The sequence below is a fragment of the Stomoxys calcitrans genome, chromosome 4 (assembly GCF_963082655.1).
Source record: "Stomoxys calcitrans chromosome 4, idStoCalc2.1, whole genome shotgun sequence".
Taxonomy (NCBI): Eukaryota; Metazoa; Arthropoda; class Insecta; order Diptera; family Muscidae; genus Stomoxys; species Stomoxys calcitrans.
In genome coordinates, this window is record NC_081555.1 from 3,229,488 (window position 1) to 3,246,200 (window position 16,713).

Here is a 16,713-nt window from a genome sequence, read left to right on the forward strand (position 1 = left end):
ATATTAGAAAATTAGAAAATTAGAAAAAATTAAAACAAAAATGAGAATAAAAACTAAAAATAATAAAAAAAGAAATTAAAAAAAAAGTAAAAACATTAAAAAAAAAAATAAAAAAATAAAAAAAAAAATTTTAAAAAAAAACTTAATTAAAAAACAAAATTAAAATATTAAAAAATGTTAAAAAAATTTTTGCAATTTTTCTACACAAAATTTAAAGAAAACCTTCTGTAGAAATTTCAAATGTTTTTCCATAGAAATACAAATTTCAGAAAAATTTCTATGGAAATAAATCCTTCAATCCTACCTTCAAATAAAAACAGATGAAATAACTATGTTAGAAAATTTTCTGTAAGACTAGCTAAACATTTCTATAACCGAAATTGAGCAAAATTTTTTATGGAAATCTAATTTCCAGACAATTTTACCACTCCTAAACCTATCAGGGCAATATGGTACTCAAATGAAAATCATTTGAGAGAGGGGCCAAGTGATTAGAGGTACGCCCCAAAACACGCCCTGAAATGAAGTTAGTTTTCGACCATGGTAATGTGGGGTTCCAATAAATGGTATTTGGGAGTAAAAACGAATCTGATATCCATTGAGGCCAGCGTAGCTCAGAGATGAGCATGTCCGCCTATGACGCTGAAAGCCTGGGTTCGAATCATGGCGAGAACATCAGAAAATTTTTCAGCGGTGGTTATCCCCTCCTAGTTTTTGCATGGCATAGTGCCTCATAAACGTTGCCAGCATTAGGAAGAAATAACCCCTGCAGAAAAATTTTTTCTAATGTTCTCGCCAGGACTCGAACCAATGACAATTTTTCTGATGTTCTCTCCAGGATTCGAACCCAGGCTTTCAGTGTCATAGGCGGACATGCTCATCTCTGAGCTACGCTGGCCTCAATGGATATCAGATTCGTTTTTACTCGCCTGGTTGAAATTTTTAAGAAATTTGCAATAGAAATTAAAAACAGAATGAAAAACATACCATCATAAATATATTAACCTCAAATTAGGCGGTAGAGACACTGATGATACAGAAGGCAGTTAAAGTCCAAATGAGACGGCAAAGCCAGTTACAATTGAACAAAAATCTTAAACTAGTTTTGAATGATTAGTCCAAATGAGACGGCAATGCCAGTTTCAATTCAATTCAAATACCAAATATAGTTGAAAAGGGGCTCGAAAGCGTTTTGATAAGTTAGCTTTAAATTTGGTCGCAAAGACACTGATGTAACAAAAGAAGTTAAAGTCCAAATGAGACGGAAAATGCAGTACCTGTTGACAAAATACCTCAAATCGTTTTCAATGGTTGAAAAGTGGTCATAGAGACACTGATGATACAAAAAAAAAAAGCTAAAGTTCAAATCAGATGAAAACGAGTGTTTTTCTTTCTAATGTTGGTGACGTCGTGTAGCTGTGAGCCACGTCGTTCAAAAGCGGCTATACAAGAGGTTTGTATCAAATATCACTCTTTAAAATGTCACTGTTTCTTCCAGCAGTTTCAAAATGGGAAATGTGTAGGCAAATTATTCCTTGTTGATATAGTTAGCTTGTAAAGTGTGATAATCAGATCATGTTAAGATATAGCCCCTGTATTGGCCGTACTTCGCAATTCAGCATCTGAAGGCTGCAATTATTATCCATTAAATTAGTTTTTTTGGTAAAAATCGAGCTCGAGGTCTAAGTTTGTAGTTTATCCATTAAAACTAAATTTGTGAGTTCTGTTATGACTTCCAACATCCATCCATCCATCCAGATATAGTGCAAATCGGCCTTGGACATTGCTCCCTATAAAACATAGTTCCCCTATAAGACAAATCTTTAGGTTTGAATCTGGCTCTACGCTCTGATCTTGACAGATGCAGAGCTTAGTTGAAATCTTGTATGTGAGTTGTAATTCCGACTTTCAACATCCAATATTACAATATGATGTAAACGAGTTCATTTTGAAAGAGATTGTCCAGAAAGCTTGCAAAATGCGAGCCATGATGAAAAGTTTTCGAATTTATTTCTTATCTTATTATCATAGTAAAATACTGATTACGGCCATCTGTAGTCAAATTGGTGCTAAATAGATGTCAAATATAGCTATTTTAACCTTTGTAAGGGCCACTATTGCCCCCACATTCATTGCCATTTAATCTAACCACAAAACTGTTATGGATTTACCTTTTATTTTAAACAAACTTACAACTCCCCCCAAATGGTTGTTATATCAATATCATGTTTATGCCCCATGGAACTATTATTTTGAGCCCTATAAAAAGTACAAGCATTAAAAACAACCTGTTGTTGTTGTGGCGTTTTATTCAGACCATAATACAATGAAATTACTTTAATTTATATCCTTGCTACCAAGAATAGAGTTTTTCTCCTCTTTCCCATTGTGTGAGTTGTCAAAATTCTAAGAGTGTCGGAGACCCTTTTAAAAGAATCCCATTTACCATATAATAAATTCCAGTAACACATTTTCACACAAAAGCTGGAATACGACTTGACATTTATTATTGTTGGTGTTGTTGTTGTTGTTGTTCTATTGTCTACATGCTTTGGCAAAATAATGCTGCTACCTACCTACCAAACCTCATGATTTCTAAAAATAAAACCAGAATAGAAGCACCACTTTCAGGGGGTGTTAACAAGCGCTCTGGTAACCAAAGTATCAACTCAATGGCAATGACAATGGCAGCACAACAGCAGTTTCAGTATCAGCCAAAGCTGTTTTGCTGCAAAAGGATTAAAGTGTTTATTATGTGTACGCAGTAGCACCCGCACCACATAGTGTTGGGAGACCCTGTCACAAGTACCATTCTAGAATTGTGAAATAAACAAATACTTAAAAAAATATAAATGTTTTTCTATGGCTTATACAACTGGCGGTGTATGGAGTCGTATTGTGTACATGATGTAATCCCTTCTGAATTTTCAGGCCAACAATTTGTGGTTGGTTACTATGCTGCATTGGTTGACTGATCCATCTCTACGGAATAGGATTTTTTCTTTATTTGTTGTTTACTTAAAAGATTAAAGGGTTTCCAACTATAAATCTCAAAACAAAAAAGAAAAAAAAAAGAAACAGTGGCATGTCATAAACCCCATTTAAGGTTGTATGTATGTATTGTTCATTCGCTCATTCATTTGCTCACTCACTCATACATTCATTCATTCATTATCTTTGTTTATGGTTTATGGCAAGTCTGAAGTCTCTTTGGTGGCAACATTATTGTTTATCTTGGTTTAATAGCTACTTTTCCAATATTAATACAGTTGTTGTCTTTGTTGATGCTCTTATTTCTGTTTTGTAATTGTCGAGCAACAACAGCATTAATTAGACAATAACTATGTGTCTGTGGTACATGTCTCTGTACAGGCATGTGTGTGTGTGAGTGGTAATTAATGAAAATTGCCTGGCAAAGTATAAATCTAGCTACTCTTGTTTATTTCCCTTACCCCAAGAATGTTTCATTATTTTCCATTATTCTTCAATGACTTCATTACATCTTAAAAACAAGCTGTTAATGACATTGTAAGTAAGTTTTTGGGGAAAACTTAAAGCATATGTTGGGGGGAATATTAAAAATGACAATCCTTTCCTTCCTTTTATTAAGTTTTAGCAGAAGTTTTTTCAGCTTTTGTTTTTTAATTAAAAATTTGTGGTTTTATATAGCAGTGATTATGGGGTGGCAGATTAGCTTGGAACCTGTGTATCCAGTGGTGCGTATTAGTGTTAATTATTAGATGCACTGGGGTGCGTATGAGAGACATTATTTGAGATGAGGCTTCAATTAAGAAAGCATGGGATAAGCCTCGGACCAGTTGTCCCTTGCAATATGAATTCGATTTCGACAGTAATACAACATGAGTCATTTCTTGACAACATAGCAGATGCAAAATCTAAAGGATGGCTGTATCATATCACAGAATATCGTAAAACCCTCCAATATGTACGATTGAAAAGTTATTTATATGAATTTCCAAAAATGGAATCGGCTTATATTGAAGATATATTATGCTAGTTATACCTACATTTAATCGTTCGAAAAAAAGGGCACTGGCGATCATTCTAGATATCCGACCCATAGACACACAGATTAAGTGTGAGGCAGCCATTGAACGGGAACATACATATATACTTTAAAGGATCAAGAACCAGTATTTCGGAATGTAGAAATTCGTTTACCTTCATGCAATGGTTTGAATATGAAAATATACATTTTCAAAAACTTTTATTCAATTCAACATGACAATTGAAATATGTGTTTATAAATGAATTATACTACATTTAACTACTTGTGTTCTAAGTGTCATATGATTTGCGTATGAGTGATATTATTAGAATAATTGACTATATGTTAGTATGTAATAAAAATATCATTGACATTTATATTCAAATCCCAAAAGTTCAGGCAATTAAATTTTTCATTTAGTTTTCTAGCAAAGAATTCTGTTAGCAAATGTCCCTTGTAGTAGAATTTACCAAATTCTTAGGCAACAACTTTAAATCACATTAAATAAAATTGTACAACCTCCCTCAACATCTAGCAGCCCAGTAACCGCAGCTAGCAGTAATAAATAAAATTTTTCCCCTAAAACAATTTTAAATATTTTATTTTACCCAAAGGATTCTTTACAGAAAGTAACGACAGTAGTTACAAAATGCGTGCTCAGTTTTAATTGGCTGGAACAATGATTGTAAGGATTAAAATAACTGCAGACATAATTAATGATAACATTTTATTATTTAAGAGAAAACGAAAAATATTTGCTAATTGGCGAGTTTTTCACATTTTTGGTTTTATCTTGCAGGTTTCCTCTCATGGGACGTAGCTGACTGTCATGTCGATTTGGAAGAGGAACTGAATACAATAACACAACATGCACCCGAAGGAGAGGAGGCACGTCACGGTAAGTCTTATGCATGAATTGTAGACCACTCAAAAAAAAAAAGAACACAAGGTGGGGAAAAGAGTTGTGAAAAATAAAAAAGGCAGGGGCAAAACCAAAACTAAAATATATGCAGTAGAAATGTTGAGTTTGAAAAGGGAGGGCAAAACCAAAACTAAATTTTATTCGGTAGAAATATGGAGTTTGATATATTATAATTTGGTAAAAAGTTAAAATGCCAAAACAAGAGATAAAACATACACTTAATTTTTTTTTTGTTTATAAAGATAATAGTAAAAAGAAATTTAAGAATTTTTTACTTTAGTGAAATATTTGTAAAAAAATATTTCGCTTAAACTAGGGAGCGTATGATTATTTTTATTTTAAATGGATACACTTAACGCATGAGTGATATTTTTCAACAATACCATCTCAGAGATAGTTGCACCAATATAAGAGAAATTTCATTTGCACCCTAAGGGCAACCCAACCCCCAGGGGAACGTCCTACCCCAAAAACCCCTAAACGGATATCCCACCCGATCAGGCCAATATGGTTGTAATAGTAAGTTATTGAGAAGTATGGTACAAATCTGATACCCAAGTTTGGAACAACATTTCTAGGGAGCAGCCGCAACTGCAAAAAACACACGTATATGGCTATCGACGCAACATGGGACTCAAATTAAAGGTCTTTGGGTGTAATGTTAGAATCTAATATTGAAATTTAAACCCTTCGTAACGATATGGAACTTAAATGAAAGGTCTTTGGTGGTAGAATACGAATCACGCATTGGAATTTGACACCAAATGTCTGGGGACCTTCACTACTCCAAAAGAAAGAGCTGCAAGTGGGCCTGAAGGCCGATAGGTACAGTATTGAGCTCAAATGAAAGGTCTTTGAGGTCAAGATTTTTGACAGTTACACCAACCTCCAAAAAACTTCCAAAAACGCTTTCGAAATAATTGCTAAATTTACCCCAAACATTCCATTAAAAAAACAGGAGGCAAACTTATAATATTTCAATGATTGCTGTGCGATTCAAATCTAAACCCAACTTATAGCCGAGTCCGAATGGCGTAACGCAGTGCGACACCTCTTTGAGGAAAAGTTTTTACATAGCTGCCTTATCATTTTTTCCAAATTCCACAGTACCTCAGAAATGTTGCCAGCATTAGGAGGGGAAAAGCATTCTGAAAAAAATTCGAATGTTTTCGTCAGGATTCGAATGTCACACGGCGTCACAGGCTAACCTGTGCGCCATGGTGGCTTTCGTGTAATTATTGGACTATAGTGGATAACTTTTTGGAAAAAAAGAATCAGAGAAGAACTTGGTAGCCTCACTACCTTCAAAATTCACTCAAGACCAGTGGCTTTTAAAATTTTTGTATGTTTGATGAAATTTTTCATTTAAACCCATTTTCCTATTGAAGATTATTCAAATAGCTTACTAACAAGGTGAACATAAGCTTTTGCCCTTGCCGAACTTCACATCTTTTTTACAAGGTAATGGTTCTTTGAAAGCCGTGAATGTGATTCATACACTAAACATAAAGCTACTTACTATATGAATGTTTTGTTGTTGTGCCCTCTGGCCATTATGGCCCTGAGTTAATTTAAACCACATAAAAACCCACCCGACAAAAGCTTGAGCTCATTCTCACTGCAAAAAAAAAAAATTAATGTTTGTTTAATACTCTTATAGCCTTACTTAGTTTATGATTGTTTAGTAATGAGACCTTAATCCAGGGAGCGTATGATGATTTTAAATAAGACCACGTAACCCATGAGTGATATTTTTTTACCAATTATAACAGCCCTTATTACACTAATTGTATTAGGCGTGAGTAAATTTGAAAGCAATTATAATTCATTAACTTGAATTATAGCTAAGCTTATAAAACCTCAATAGTAAAAATTATAAATCCTATTAATGTCATTAACTTTTTCAACTAAAATAAAACCACAATAGTTTATAAAATGTATAAATTGCTGGCATACATTATAAACCAGTAAATTTCAAAAGAAAAACACTCTCATTAAGGTAAATAATTCCTAAAAACAATTTTAAATTTTTTGCACAAAAAATTGCAACCTGCTTTCCTCTTAAAGAAAAAAAATACCCAAAACCAGCCATATATAACTCATGTTGGAATGTACGTATTGTATGTCATTGCGGCCACTTTATTAACACGTCACCTGAATTCGCTGCATACAGAGCTTTTTTTTCATAGTAATCCCACCAAAAATGCAAATCGTGGTCTATGTTCATTTAGTTGTTGTTGTTTTTGTAGTAGTTGGATAAATACATGTTTAAACATGGCTATGTTTTGCTTTGTTTGTCGCAAACTAGGACCTAGTAGTGGGTCCTTTTTGCATATGAAACATGCAATGCGGCACAAAAACAAAAAAAAAATATTTGTGACTGCGCCAGCATTCCCAACTTAACATTGCCGTTGGTGTAAAACTATGCTTTTAGCCAACATTCCTTTGCTGGTGGTAGAGTAAAAGTCAAATATGCCAGAATATACACATATGGGACATTTTATGTTTTCATGAACAATATACAAGAAAATAGGCTATAGAACTGGTGGCGTATAATTTATATAAATTTCTATTTTATATTCATATGACGTATACGTTAAGCAATTTTTATGAAGTATAGCCTCACAAGTGTTGGTAGAAGAACATTGTTTATAATATCTAGGCATGGTCAAATAGAGAAACATTATGTATATTTGATCCTTTGTAGACCTACTAGAAGCTTACAAGGAAAAAATAGATTAGGTGGCGTATAATTGATATTAATGTCTATGTTATATTAATATGACGTATACGTTAAAAAATTTTCATAAAGTATTCTCTCCAAAGAGCTGGTAAAAGACCATTGTTTATAAATTAAGGCATGATTGGATTTTGAAACATTTATTTCCCAAGCATTATAATATTTTCCCCTTTGGAAACCTACAAGGAGCCTAAAAGACAAGGTGACCCACGATTAACATAAACTCATAAATTTATAAACCAAAAAAAGTCCTTTAGAAGTATACGCTTCCGAGATCTTACTTAGGCACTTAATTTTAAAAGTATTATATTTTATTATTTAATAATTTAATATGAATTTTCCTTCAACTCAATGCCAAAATTTCCCATATAAGTTGCTTTGTTTCTATAGGGCTTTTCAGAGAGACCATTTTCATATTTCTTTCCCCTAACACAAAATCACTAATAAGCCCATGAACACAACGAAACGACTTGGTAAAGCGGTCTATTTATAGTTCTGTATTTCTCCTTCCTATTTTTCTCGTTTCTGCTCTTTCTGCCGGAATAGCGACTGAGCTGAAATGTTATGGTTCACATATTGTGAAAGAGCACAATTACATATCCTTCAAACCTGAAGCTTTGCATAATTATATAATTTTAGTGTTGCAGAAAGTGCTTCATTTCTTATATTTGACAGGAAGTTAAAAATATACACTTGAATTTGTGCATTATGTTAAGTATATAATTCTTTCTCTTCATCTTCTTAATCTTTTTCTGCGCAAAGGTGAACAAAAATCATGCTCTCGAGTGGGTAAAATAGGAGAGGAAGTGGTTAAAAAAAAGTTTCTTCTTGCTTATGCATGAAAAGATATTCAAGTGTTGTATGCCGCAAGACGTATGAGTTATTTTAATTCAAACTTCAAGAAATAATATTGCTCATACGTTGGTTGAGCGATTGTATGATGATGGGAAAAAGAGTTCGGGAAACTAAAAAAAGCGGAGAAGACTAACAATATCTTAAAGAAATATTCAGGTACATGGGCACAAGAATAATTTATAAAACTCTTGTATCAAATTCTTAAGGCGGTTACAGTTCATAGCTCAATGATAAGGGTCCTTTTTAACACGTTCAACCTAAACCTTAACCCATGGTTAAGGTTGAATTACTAGCCTACCATTAGGAGGGCCACTTCCTCCCACAGCAATACTCTAGTTAGAGATAGTGTAGAAGAAAAAATAAATAAATAATAAGACCTAAGGACGAAACAAAAAAAAAAGAAGAAGGAAAGGAAGAAAACAATGCAATACGCCCCAAAAACTTAGTTTAGCGTTATGTCGTGAGCTTGGATATAATGTAGAAATAAATTTAATACCGCACCTATTTCGAATTCTCCGTTCTCTGTATAAATCCCATGTTTTAAAAGTAGTTTTCCCCGAACATTGTTACGGAAGCCGCCGTAGCACAGAAATTTACATGTCCGCCTGTGACGCTGAAAGCCTGGGTTCAAAGACTGGCGAGAACATCAGAAAAAATTTTCAAGGGTGGCTATCCCCTCCTAAAGCTGGCGACATTTGTGACGCAATATGCCATGTAAAAACTGCTCCCCAAATAGGTGTTGCACTGCAACACGCTTCAGAATCGGCTATAAAAATATTTCCTCATGATTGAACTTAAACTTGAATAGGACAACACTGTCCGAGTTTGTGCCTGTTTCTTAATGGAATTTTCTTAGTCAAATTTGTATAGGTAAATCCAGACACATAATGATGACATTTTACATACATATTGGGACATCAAATAAAACCAACTCATGAACATTTTTCTAAGGATCGGAAAATAATTGTGGCACTACAACTTTAAAAGTCCATATCGGATGTAAACTATACCTGGGAACTATAACAAAATCTGTAATCTGTTTCAAAATCAATAGCGTTCATCCTTAGATAAAATAAGTAAGAGCGTGCAAAGTTTGGCCGGGCCGAATCTTATATACCCTCCACCATGGATCGCATTTGTCAAGTTCTTTCCACGGTATCTCTTTTCAGGCAAACAAAGAATAATGGATAAGAATTGTTATGCTAGTTATAGACCGATTTGGACCATAAATGAATTGAATGTTGAAGACCATAGTAGAAGTCATTGATTGGAGATCGGTTTATATGGGAGCTTTAACAGCCTTTAGACCTTTTCAGACCATATTGGACACGTGTCCAATATGTGTCCGTTGTACAAAATTTTAGCCAAATCGGATAAGAATTGCGCCCTGTAGAGGCGTAAGAAGTCAAGATTCCAGATCGGTATATATGGCAGCTATATCAGTTTATGGACCGATATGAACTATACATAGCGCAGTTTTTGAAAGTCATACCAAAACACTTCTAGTGCCTCAAGAAGTCAAGATTCAAGATCGGTTTATATGTCAGCTATATCAAAACATGGACCGATATTGCCATTTTACAATCCCAACCGACCTACACAGATAGGAAGTATTTGTGCAAAATTTCAAGCGCCTAGCTTTACTCCTTCGAAAGTTAGCGTTATTTCGGCAGATGGACGGACATGGCTAGATCGACTTAAAGTGTTCTGACAATCAAGAACGAATATTTGGAGGTGTTACAAACGGAATGATGGGTGTAAAAATTACTTTTGAACAACTTTACGGTAATCGGACAACAAATGCAACCTACACTTTAATCACAAGAATATAAGGACAGACCATCTGTCCCATAAGCTATTCTAAGTTTGGCTAATGGTGCAAATGTTGTCATAGCCAATTAAAGTAAAGTTGACAGGCAGACAGACATAGCTAAGTCTAATCAGAAAGTGATTCTAAGTTGATCGGTATACTAATCAACGGGTAAATATTCTCTCCTACTAAGCGTTGCAAACTAATGCACAAATCTATAATACTCTGTATCACAGTGGTGGTGTAGGGTAAAACAATGGTCTGCACAAAAACGATTAAATCTTTACGAAAATTAATGTTAATACCTTTCTCATATATTCTAAATCAAATATTACACATACACTCCTATTTAATTCCCTAAATGACCTTTGGCAAATAGGCCATAATTTATCAACTACAATGACCTTCATCAAGTGAATAAATTTTTAATTTCTTTTAGCCATGATATCAAGACATTCCTTAGGCTTTCATTTATAATTCAAAAGGCTTTTGAAGTTGAAACTGAAGTATATTTGGTATTGTCATGAAATGTCATTACAGCTGCAAATGTATAATATTCTCTAAGTGATAATATGCTTAAGCCATTTTAATTAAAATGATTGACAATTGATTTGGGAGATACATTGAAACAATTTCCCGCCAAAGCGATTTTGATTGCCTTGTTCTAACAAAATGTTAGCACAACCCCCACCCCTTCCCACTAGGGTAACTCAAACTCATTTCAATTGTAAATGAGAATCAAACATTTATCTACGTCCCTGTATTTCCATATAATTAATTGCTAAATATAAATTGAAGCGTCAACATAATTAATATTGTGGAATATGGGCATAAATTGAAATTAAAATTTATGTTTTGTTATGGCTTTCGCTTTTGTCGCTGCTCATGTTTTTCAACATCGCCATTGTTGCAAACTCAAGGCTGCATTTTTAATTTTAAGGATATTCAGCGATGTGGGACTGTTTTCAAATATAATATGACACCCACTCTCGCATTTGCAGCTAATTTTTATTAATTCTGTAAATCATAATAATGTTTTCTTTATTTGTTTTTAATTTAAAATGCAAACTGTATGCAACAATTTATTACGGTCATTTATGATAGGAATTTGCTAAGATAATAAAAACTTTGTGACTACCAACAGATTAGCCTTGCAATAAATTTTTAATTAGCCTTGCAAATCTAATAACATTTGTGACTTGGGGATTTGTAGTTATAAATCCTCTAATGAAAAAAAAAAACATTTGCAAAGTATGTAAATTAAATAACAAACAATAAAAAAGTGAAAATAATTTCTCTAGAAATTCGAAAACTTTTTTAACGGAAAACCTTTCTAGAATAAAAATTTTCCATGAAAATTTTAAGAAAAAAATTTTTGATTTCGACCTTGACCATTTTTGATTTCGGCAAGTTTTTTTAAATTTACGTCTATAATTCAATATTAATTAATTTTTTCCCGATATATCGGTTGACACCGTCCAAACCGTTTCTAAGGGATGTTGCTGTTCGGTTAATTGTCCGCTGTCAACTATTTGTTTGAAAACCTAATTTCAAACATTTTGCATTAAAATCAGAATGAAACAAAGGTTTGAGAAATATTGATTGTTGACCAAATTTTATATCAGACTAGCGGGCCGCACGGCTGCATTTTTTTTTTCACTTATAGCCCTATTGCCAAGGTCGGCAAATAAGTCCTGTTTGGGGTTGGTACGGCCCTTCAGATATTACGCCCCATATGTGAATATCAAATTCATGCTCAACTCCCCATACTTTTCTCATGAGCCCCATATTGCCAGGGTCGGTAAATATGTACGGGGGATGTTTTGGGGGTGAGGCGGATCTCCAGATAATTGGTCCCGAAAGTGGAAAATAAACCGGTGCTCTACTCCCACCTATAAGACCTTTTATTTGAGCCCCATATTCACATGGGTGGTAGGTCAGGTTCTTCATGAAAAAGCACCATCAAAGAAGCCATTGAAGGCAACCACGGGGGTACACGCCAACCAGGTCGACCAAAAGCCCGATGAAAAGATCAAGTGGCGGAAGACACCTGAAACTTGGTGTCTGAGATTTTAGAATGAGCGCAGAGGATCGAGTCGCTTTGGACGCTATTCTACGTTCGGCTAATGGGATAAATGTTCTGTCATAGCCAATTAAAGTAGGTTTAAGTGGCATTCTGCCATCGGACTCATTTACACGTTTTCGTCCATTGTGATACCAGAGGAACAGGAGAAGGAAGATGTCTTTTAGTTCCTACCGTTGAACCATCCAAATCGCTTTGAAAAGCCTAACAACTTGCGAATGTTCACATGCGCTAATTCAGACAATTTCTCAAAGAAATGAGAATCTTAAGTAGAACTCCTTCTGACTGCCAGTGCGGGACACACACACAGCAGATGTTCTATAGTCTCTTCTTTCTCGACTTCCTCACAGCTTCGGCAAAAGTCGTTACTGGCAACCTTGAATCTGTCAGCATGTTTTCCAATTAGACATTGTTATGTTATGGCGGTCTTAAAAATTTTGCTTTAACTAAACCAAATTTAGGCTTCTTGGGAGCGTAAAAGGATCGGATAGCAATTGCGGGTACCAAAGGCCCAAAAAGTCAAATCAGTAGATTGGGTTATAAGGGAGCTATCAGGTTATGTGAAACAGTTATGGAAAGTGGTTACGGATAACCATTGCGGGTTCTAGAGGCTCAAAAAGTCAAATCGAAGGCCCATTATATATGGGATCTATATCGAACTCTGAACCCCATTTTCAATCCCCAACTACCTACATCAAAAGGAAGTATATGTAACGAATTTCTGCTGCCAATATTTCGACAGACGGATAGACGGTCATACGGGGGGACGGACATAAATGAATCGATACAAAACATGAAGTCGATCAAGAATACATATACTTTATACGGCCCTGATCATTTTTTTGTGGAATGCCTGGATAAGTATACCCCATCCTATGGTGGAAGGTATAAAATGTTAGAAATTCTCTAAATTAACATCTAATCGACAAATGGAAAGTTTTCGAATCAAAAATTCATAAATTTCATTAAAAATTTTTCAAATATCGATTTTTTTATGAAAATCCTTTAAAACCCCATATGCAATCGACATATGGAGTTTTAAAAGACTTAGACTAAAATAACATTAGAATTTTTCAAGGAAATCCAAAATTTTTTTAACTATTGTATAACTAAAAAATGCTTGTAACTCCCTAAATATGTGTCTAATGTATACACAAAAGAAATTTAATCAATTTCATCCATTGCATCCTAATGTAAATTAACCAATGTTTTGATTTAAGTCAAGTATATGGTTGCACTCTTTTTAAATGGTTTCGGCAGATATATGATGCCTAAAATAACAAAAATACAAAAGTAATTAAAATTTTAAACTTTTGCTACATATTATGGTCGCGGCTTCATAGCTTCGGTTTGTTTTTAACAAAAAACAAATGCCAATTATATTATTCAACTTGTTTTTCAAAATTAAATGACATACATACACATATTGACAGTAAAGTCAATACCATTTTGATATCTTATAGTAATCTATTAATAAAAATATAAAATACACATGTAGATGTATGCATGAATAAATATTTATTATATATTTATCGCACTCACTATGCACATAAAAATCTATAACAATCATGGGAATTGACAACATAAATTTCAATTAAGTGCATCATGGCAAACTAAACAAAATTTATTTTTATTACAATTGTAGAAGTAGCATAGCGTAAAGCTCTCTAAAACACGTTAACATCATAGCCTACCTTTACGAACCTATAGCGTAGTGGTAATAGTAGTAGATATTTTGGGTGTACGGGATGTTTGTAATAATTTATTTGTTATTTGTGCCATGGGTCATTACAAGTATTTATTTAGAGCAACAGCAACAAGAGAAGGAAAGAGCATGCCGAATTTCATTTGTTTATATTATTTCAATAGACAAGACCCCACCTACTCTGCATTTCCTACTCCTACTCAGATAACAGCAAACAAATAAATTTATTATTTGAGTTTCTATATGTACAAGCGACCGTTTGGGAACAACCACAGCCGCAACATGCTGAACACAGCAATAAACCGCAAATGTTACAACAAACATGCATACACAAACATAAGTGGGTTTGTGCACACACGCATTTATTGCGAAGTAAAAATTATTTCTATTATTGTAAATGTCAAACACTAGGCAAATGACAGCAAAAGTGTTATACATATTTTAACCTACAAGTATGCTGTAAAAATTTAAAACACCAAATACACTTACCATTTTAAGGGCAAATGGCAACTCAGACTTTACTGTGTGTGTGTGCGTGAGTATTTGCGAGTTGATATATGTCCAAATGCTAGTAGGTGTGTCAGTGCGTAAGTGTGTTAATGGATATGTGCCAATGAGAACAAATGAGCGCCCATCGAAATTCATGGAGGAAGAGAGGGGATACAAGTTTTGTACACACGAACATTTCTGTGTCACTTGCCTTAATTCATTTGCATAGTATTGAAATGTTCTGTAGGCTTTCTGCATAAATTTGCCATAGTTGCTGCTGTCGTTTGGTGTTTTGTTTTTTCCGGTTTGTGGCAAAAATAAACAACAACCACCACAGCAACAGCTATATATCAAAATCTCCTTCTCCCCAACTCTAGGACAACCATCGCATCTGCCACTTACTGTTATTATGCGTTCATGGTAGTAGACTACTTCACTATCTGTAGTGAACACACAAACAATCGTACCTACTTGAATTCGCACATTCTCTCGGTGAGTGTTTGGCCCTAGCCATTGTCAAGAGACTAAGGGGCCATGTATACGAGGTGCGTATAGGGAAGAAAAAGGGAAAATAATGGCTAAGATAGCTTGATAAATCATTGTAGGAGAAAACAATCATTGCGAAAAATAGAGTTGGAAAAAGGCGTTATTTCTTAAATTTATCTAGAAATCAAACAAAAAAAAATTAAATAAAAATTTTAAATTTCAAAATTAACAAAAATGCGATAAAAAAAAAAAAAAAAAATATAAATAATATACGTATATATATGGAGTAATAAAAATACAAAAAAAAATCACATACAAAAATATAATAAAAATTAACACAAAGTATAAAAAACTCGGATACAAATCCCATTATTGGTAGTTTAATATCTACAATATCTATTGAAATATCAAAGAAAATCGAAAATTCTTAATTTTTATACGCTTTGTTTGACACACGAAGAAAATTATCGCTCATATGGGGAATACAAGAATCATATATATAATAACCGCTTCAATAGTTTTTTTATATTTCTGCTGGGTTTTAAACCTAGACATTCCACATGCTATGGGTAGAATGTCTATACCATAGAACCCCAATTTCTGTTTATTTAAAAAATTTTTAAATTGCCATTCCTCTCAATTTATTTCAATTCCTTTATTTTCTTACAAGAACCTCATCCCAAAGGTTAATTATAAATTCTTTGAATTGTGTCTGAGAATTAAAGATAAGAAATCTTCGCCAAAAATTTCAGAAATTAACTCACATTTGCATATATCCCACCCACTTAATTAGCAAGCCTCATACAATCATAGACAGTTGTAAAGCAGAGCATGTATATGCATGATGTTCACTTGGTCTTGGCATCAATGTTGATTGTCCTTTTGTAAAATTCCCCAAACTACCAGCTCCAGTTCTTCACAGCCAACCACCTCCACCTCTCCTGTGTAGCAACTCATGAATGTAGAATCATATTATAATACCCTACTTGGAAATTCTTCTTCAACTCCCTCTCCAATGATGCGATGCTGCTCTCCAATTGACAATAAAAGTGAGCGAGTTGAGCGCAAGTGTTCATGATAGATAAATAATGGAATACCAATGCAAAATGAGTATCTTAAATTTTCCACCAACGTTTTGTTATGCCTCTGCAATAGCAGAAGCATTTGCAACAATATAGAACTCCAGTACTGAATTATAGCTAGAGAACAGAAGAAAATTTGACTTCATTGTGCTGCACCAATGAATGTGTGTGCCGAGGGAAGCGCTGGTGATTGTAAAGCATTGTAAGGTTCAAGGATTGTCAATGCAAAATTGCATTGTAAATTTTCTTCCTGCCTAGGCAGAAGATAAAGCTTAAATAAGAAATGTAGGGGTATATTTAAAACCTTTAATGGAAAATGAGCAAATAAATATATTGTATAAAAGGAAAGGAACTGTAATAACATATTTTCAAAAACTATAGCATATCTTATGGCTTTATAGTTGAGTTGAATAAAATTATAGTATACTTATAGACAAATGTAACTCGCTAGTCAAACTCCTTAACAACGGTTCGACTACGACTATCAAAATATTCGAAATAATTTAATAAAGGTATGAAAAATTTGTTTCTC

The 16,713-nt window shown here is 33.8% G+C and overlaps 1 protein-coding gene and 1 long non-coding RNA gene across 6 annotated transcripts in view; one reads left to right on the plus strand and one right to left on the minus strand.

Annotated features, from left to right (window-relative positions):
• Positions 1-16,713, plus strand: part of LOC106092674 (microtubule-associated protein futsch) — a 379,860-nt gene that overhangs the window by 316,400 nt on the left and 46,747 nt on the right. For all 5 annotated transcript variants that reach the window (XM_059366947.1, XM_059366946.1, XM_059366949.1 and 2 more), the window contains one exon: positions 4,809-4,907. In XM_059366947.1, coding sequence (XP_059222930.1) covers positions 4,809-4,907 — 99 coding nt within the window. The remainder of the gene's footprint in view (positions 1-4,808; positions 4,908-16,713) is intronic.
• The window catches only part of LOC131996848 (uncharacterized), a 334,069-nt gene that overhangs the window by 234,066 nt on the left and 83,290 nt on the right, over positions 1-16,713 (minus strand). The gene's annotated exons all lie outside the window — the stretch shown is intronic.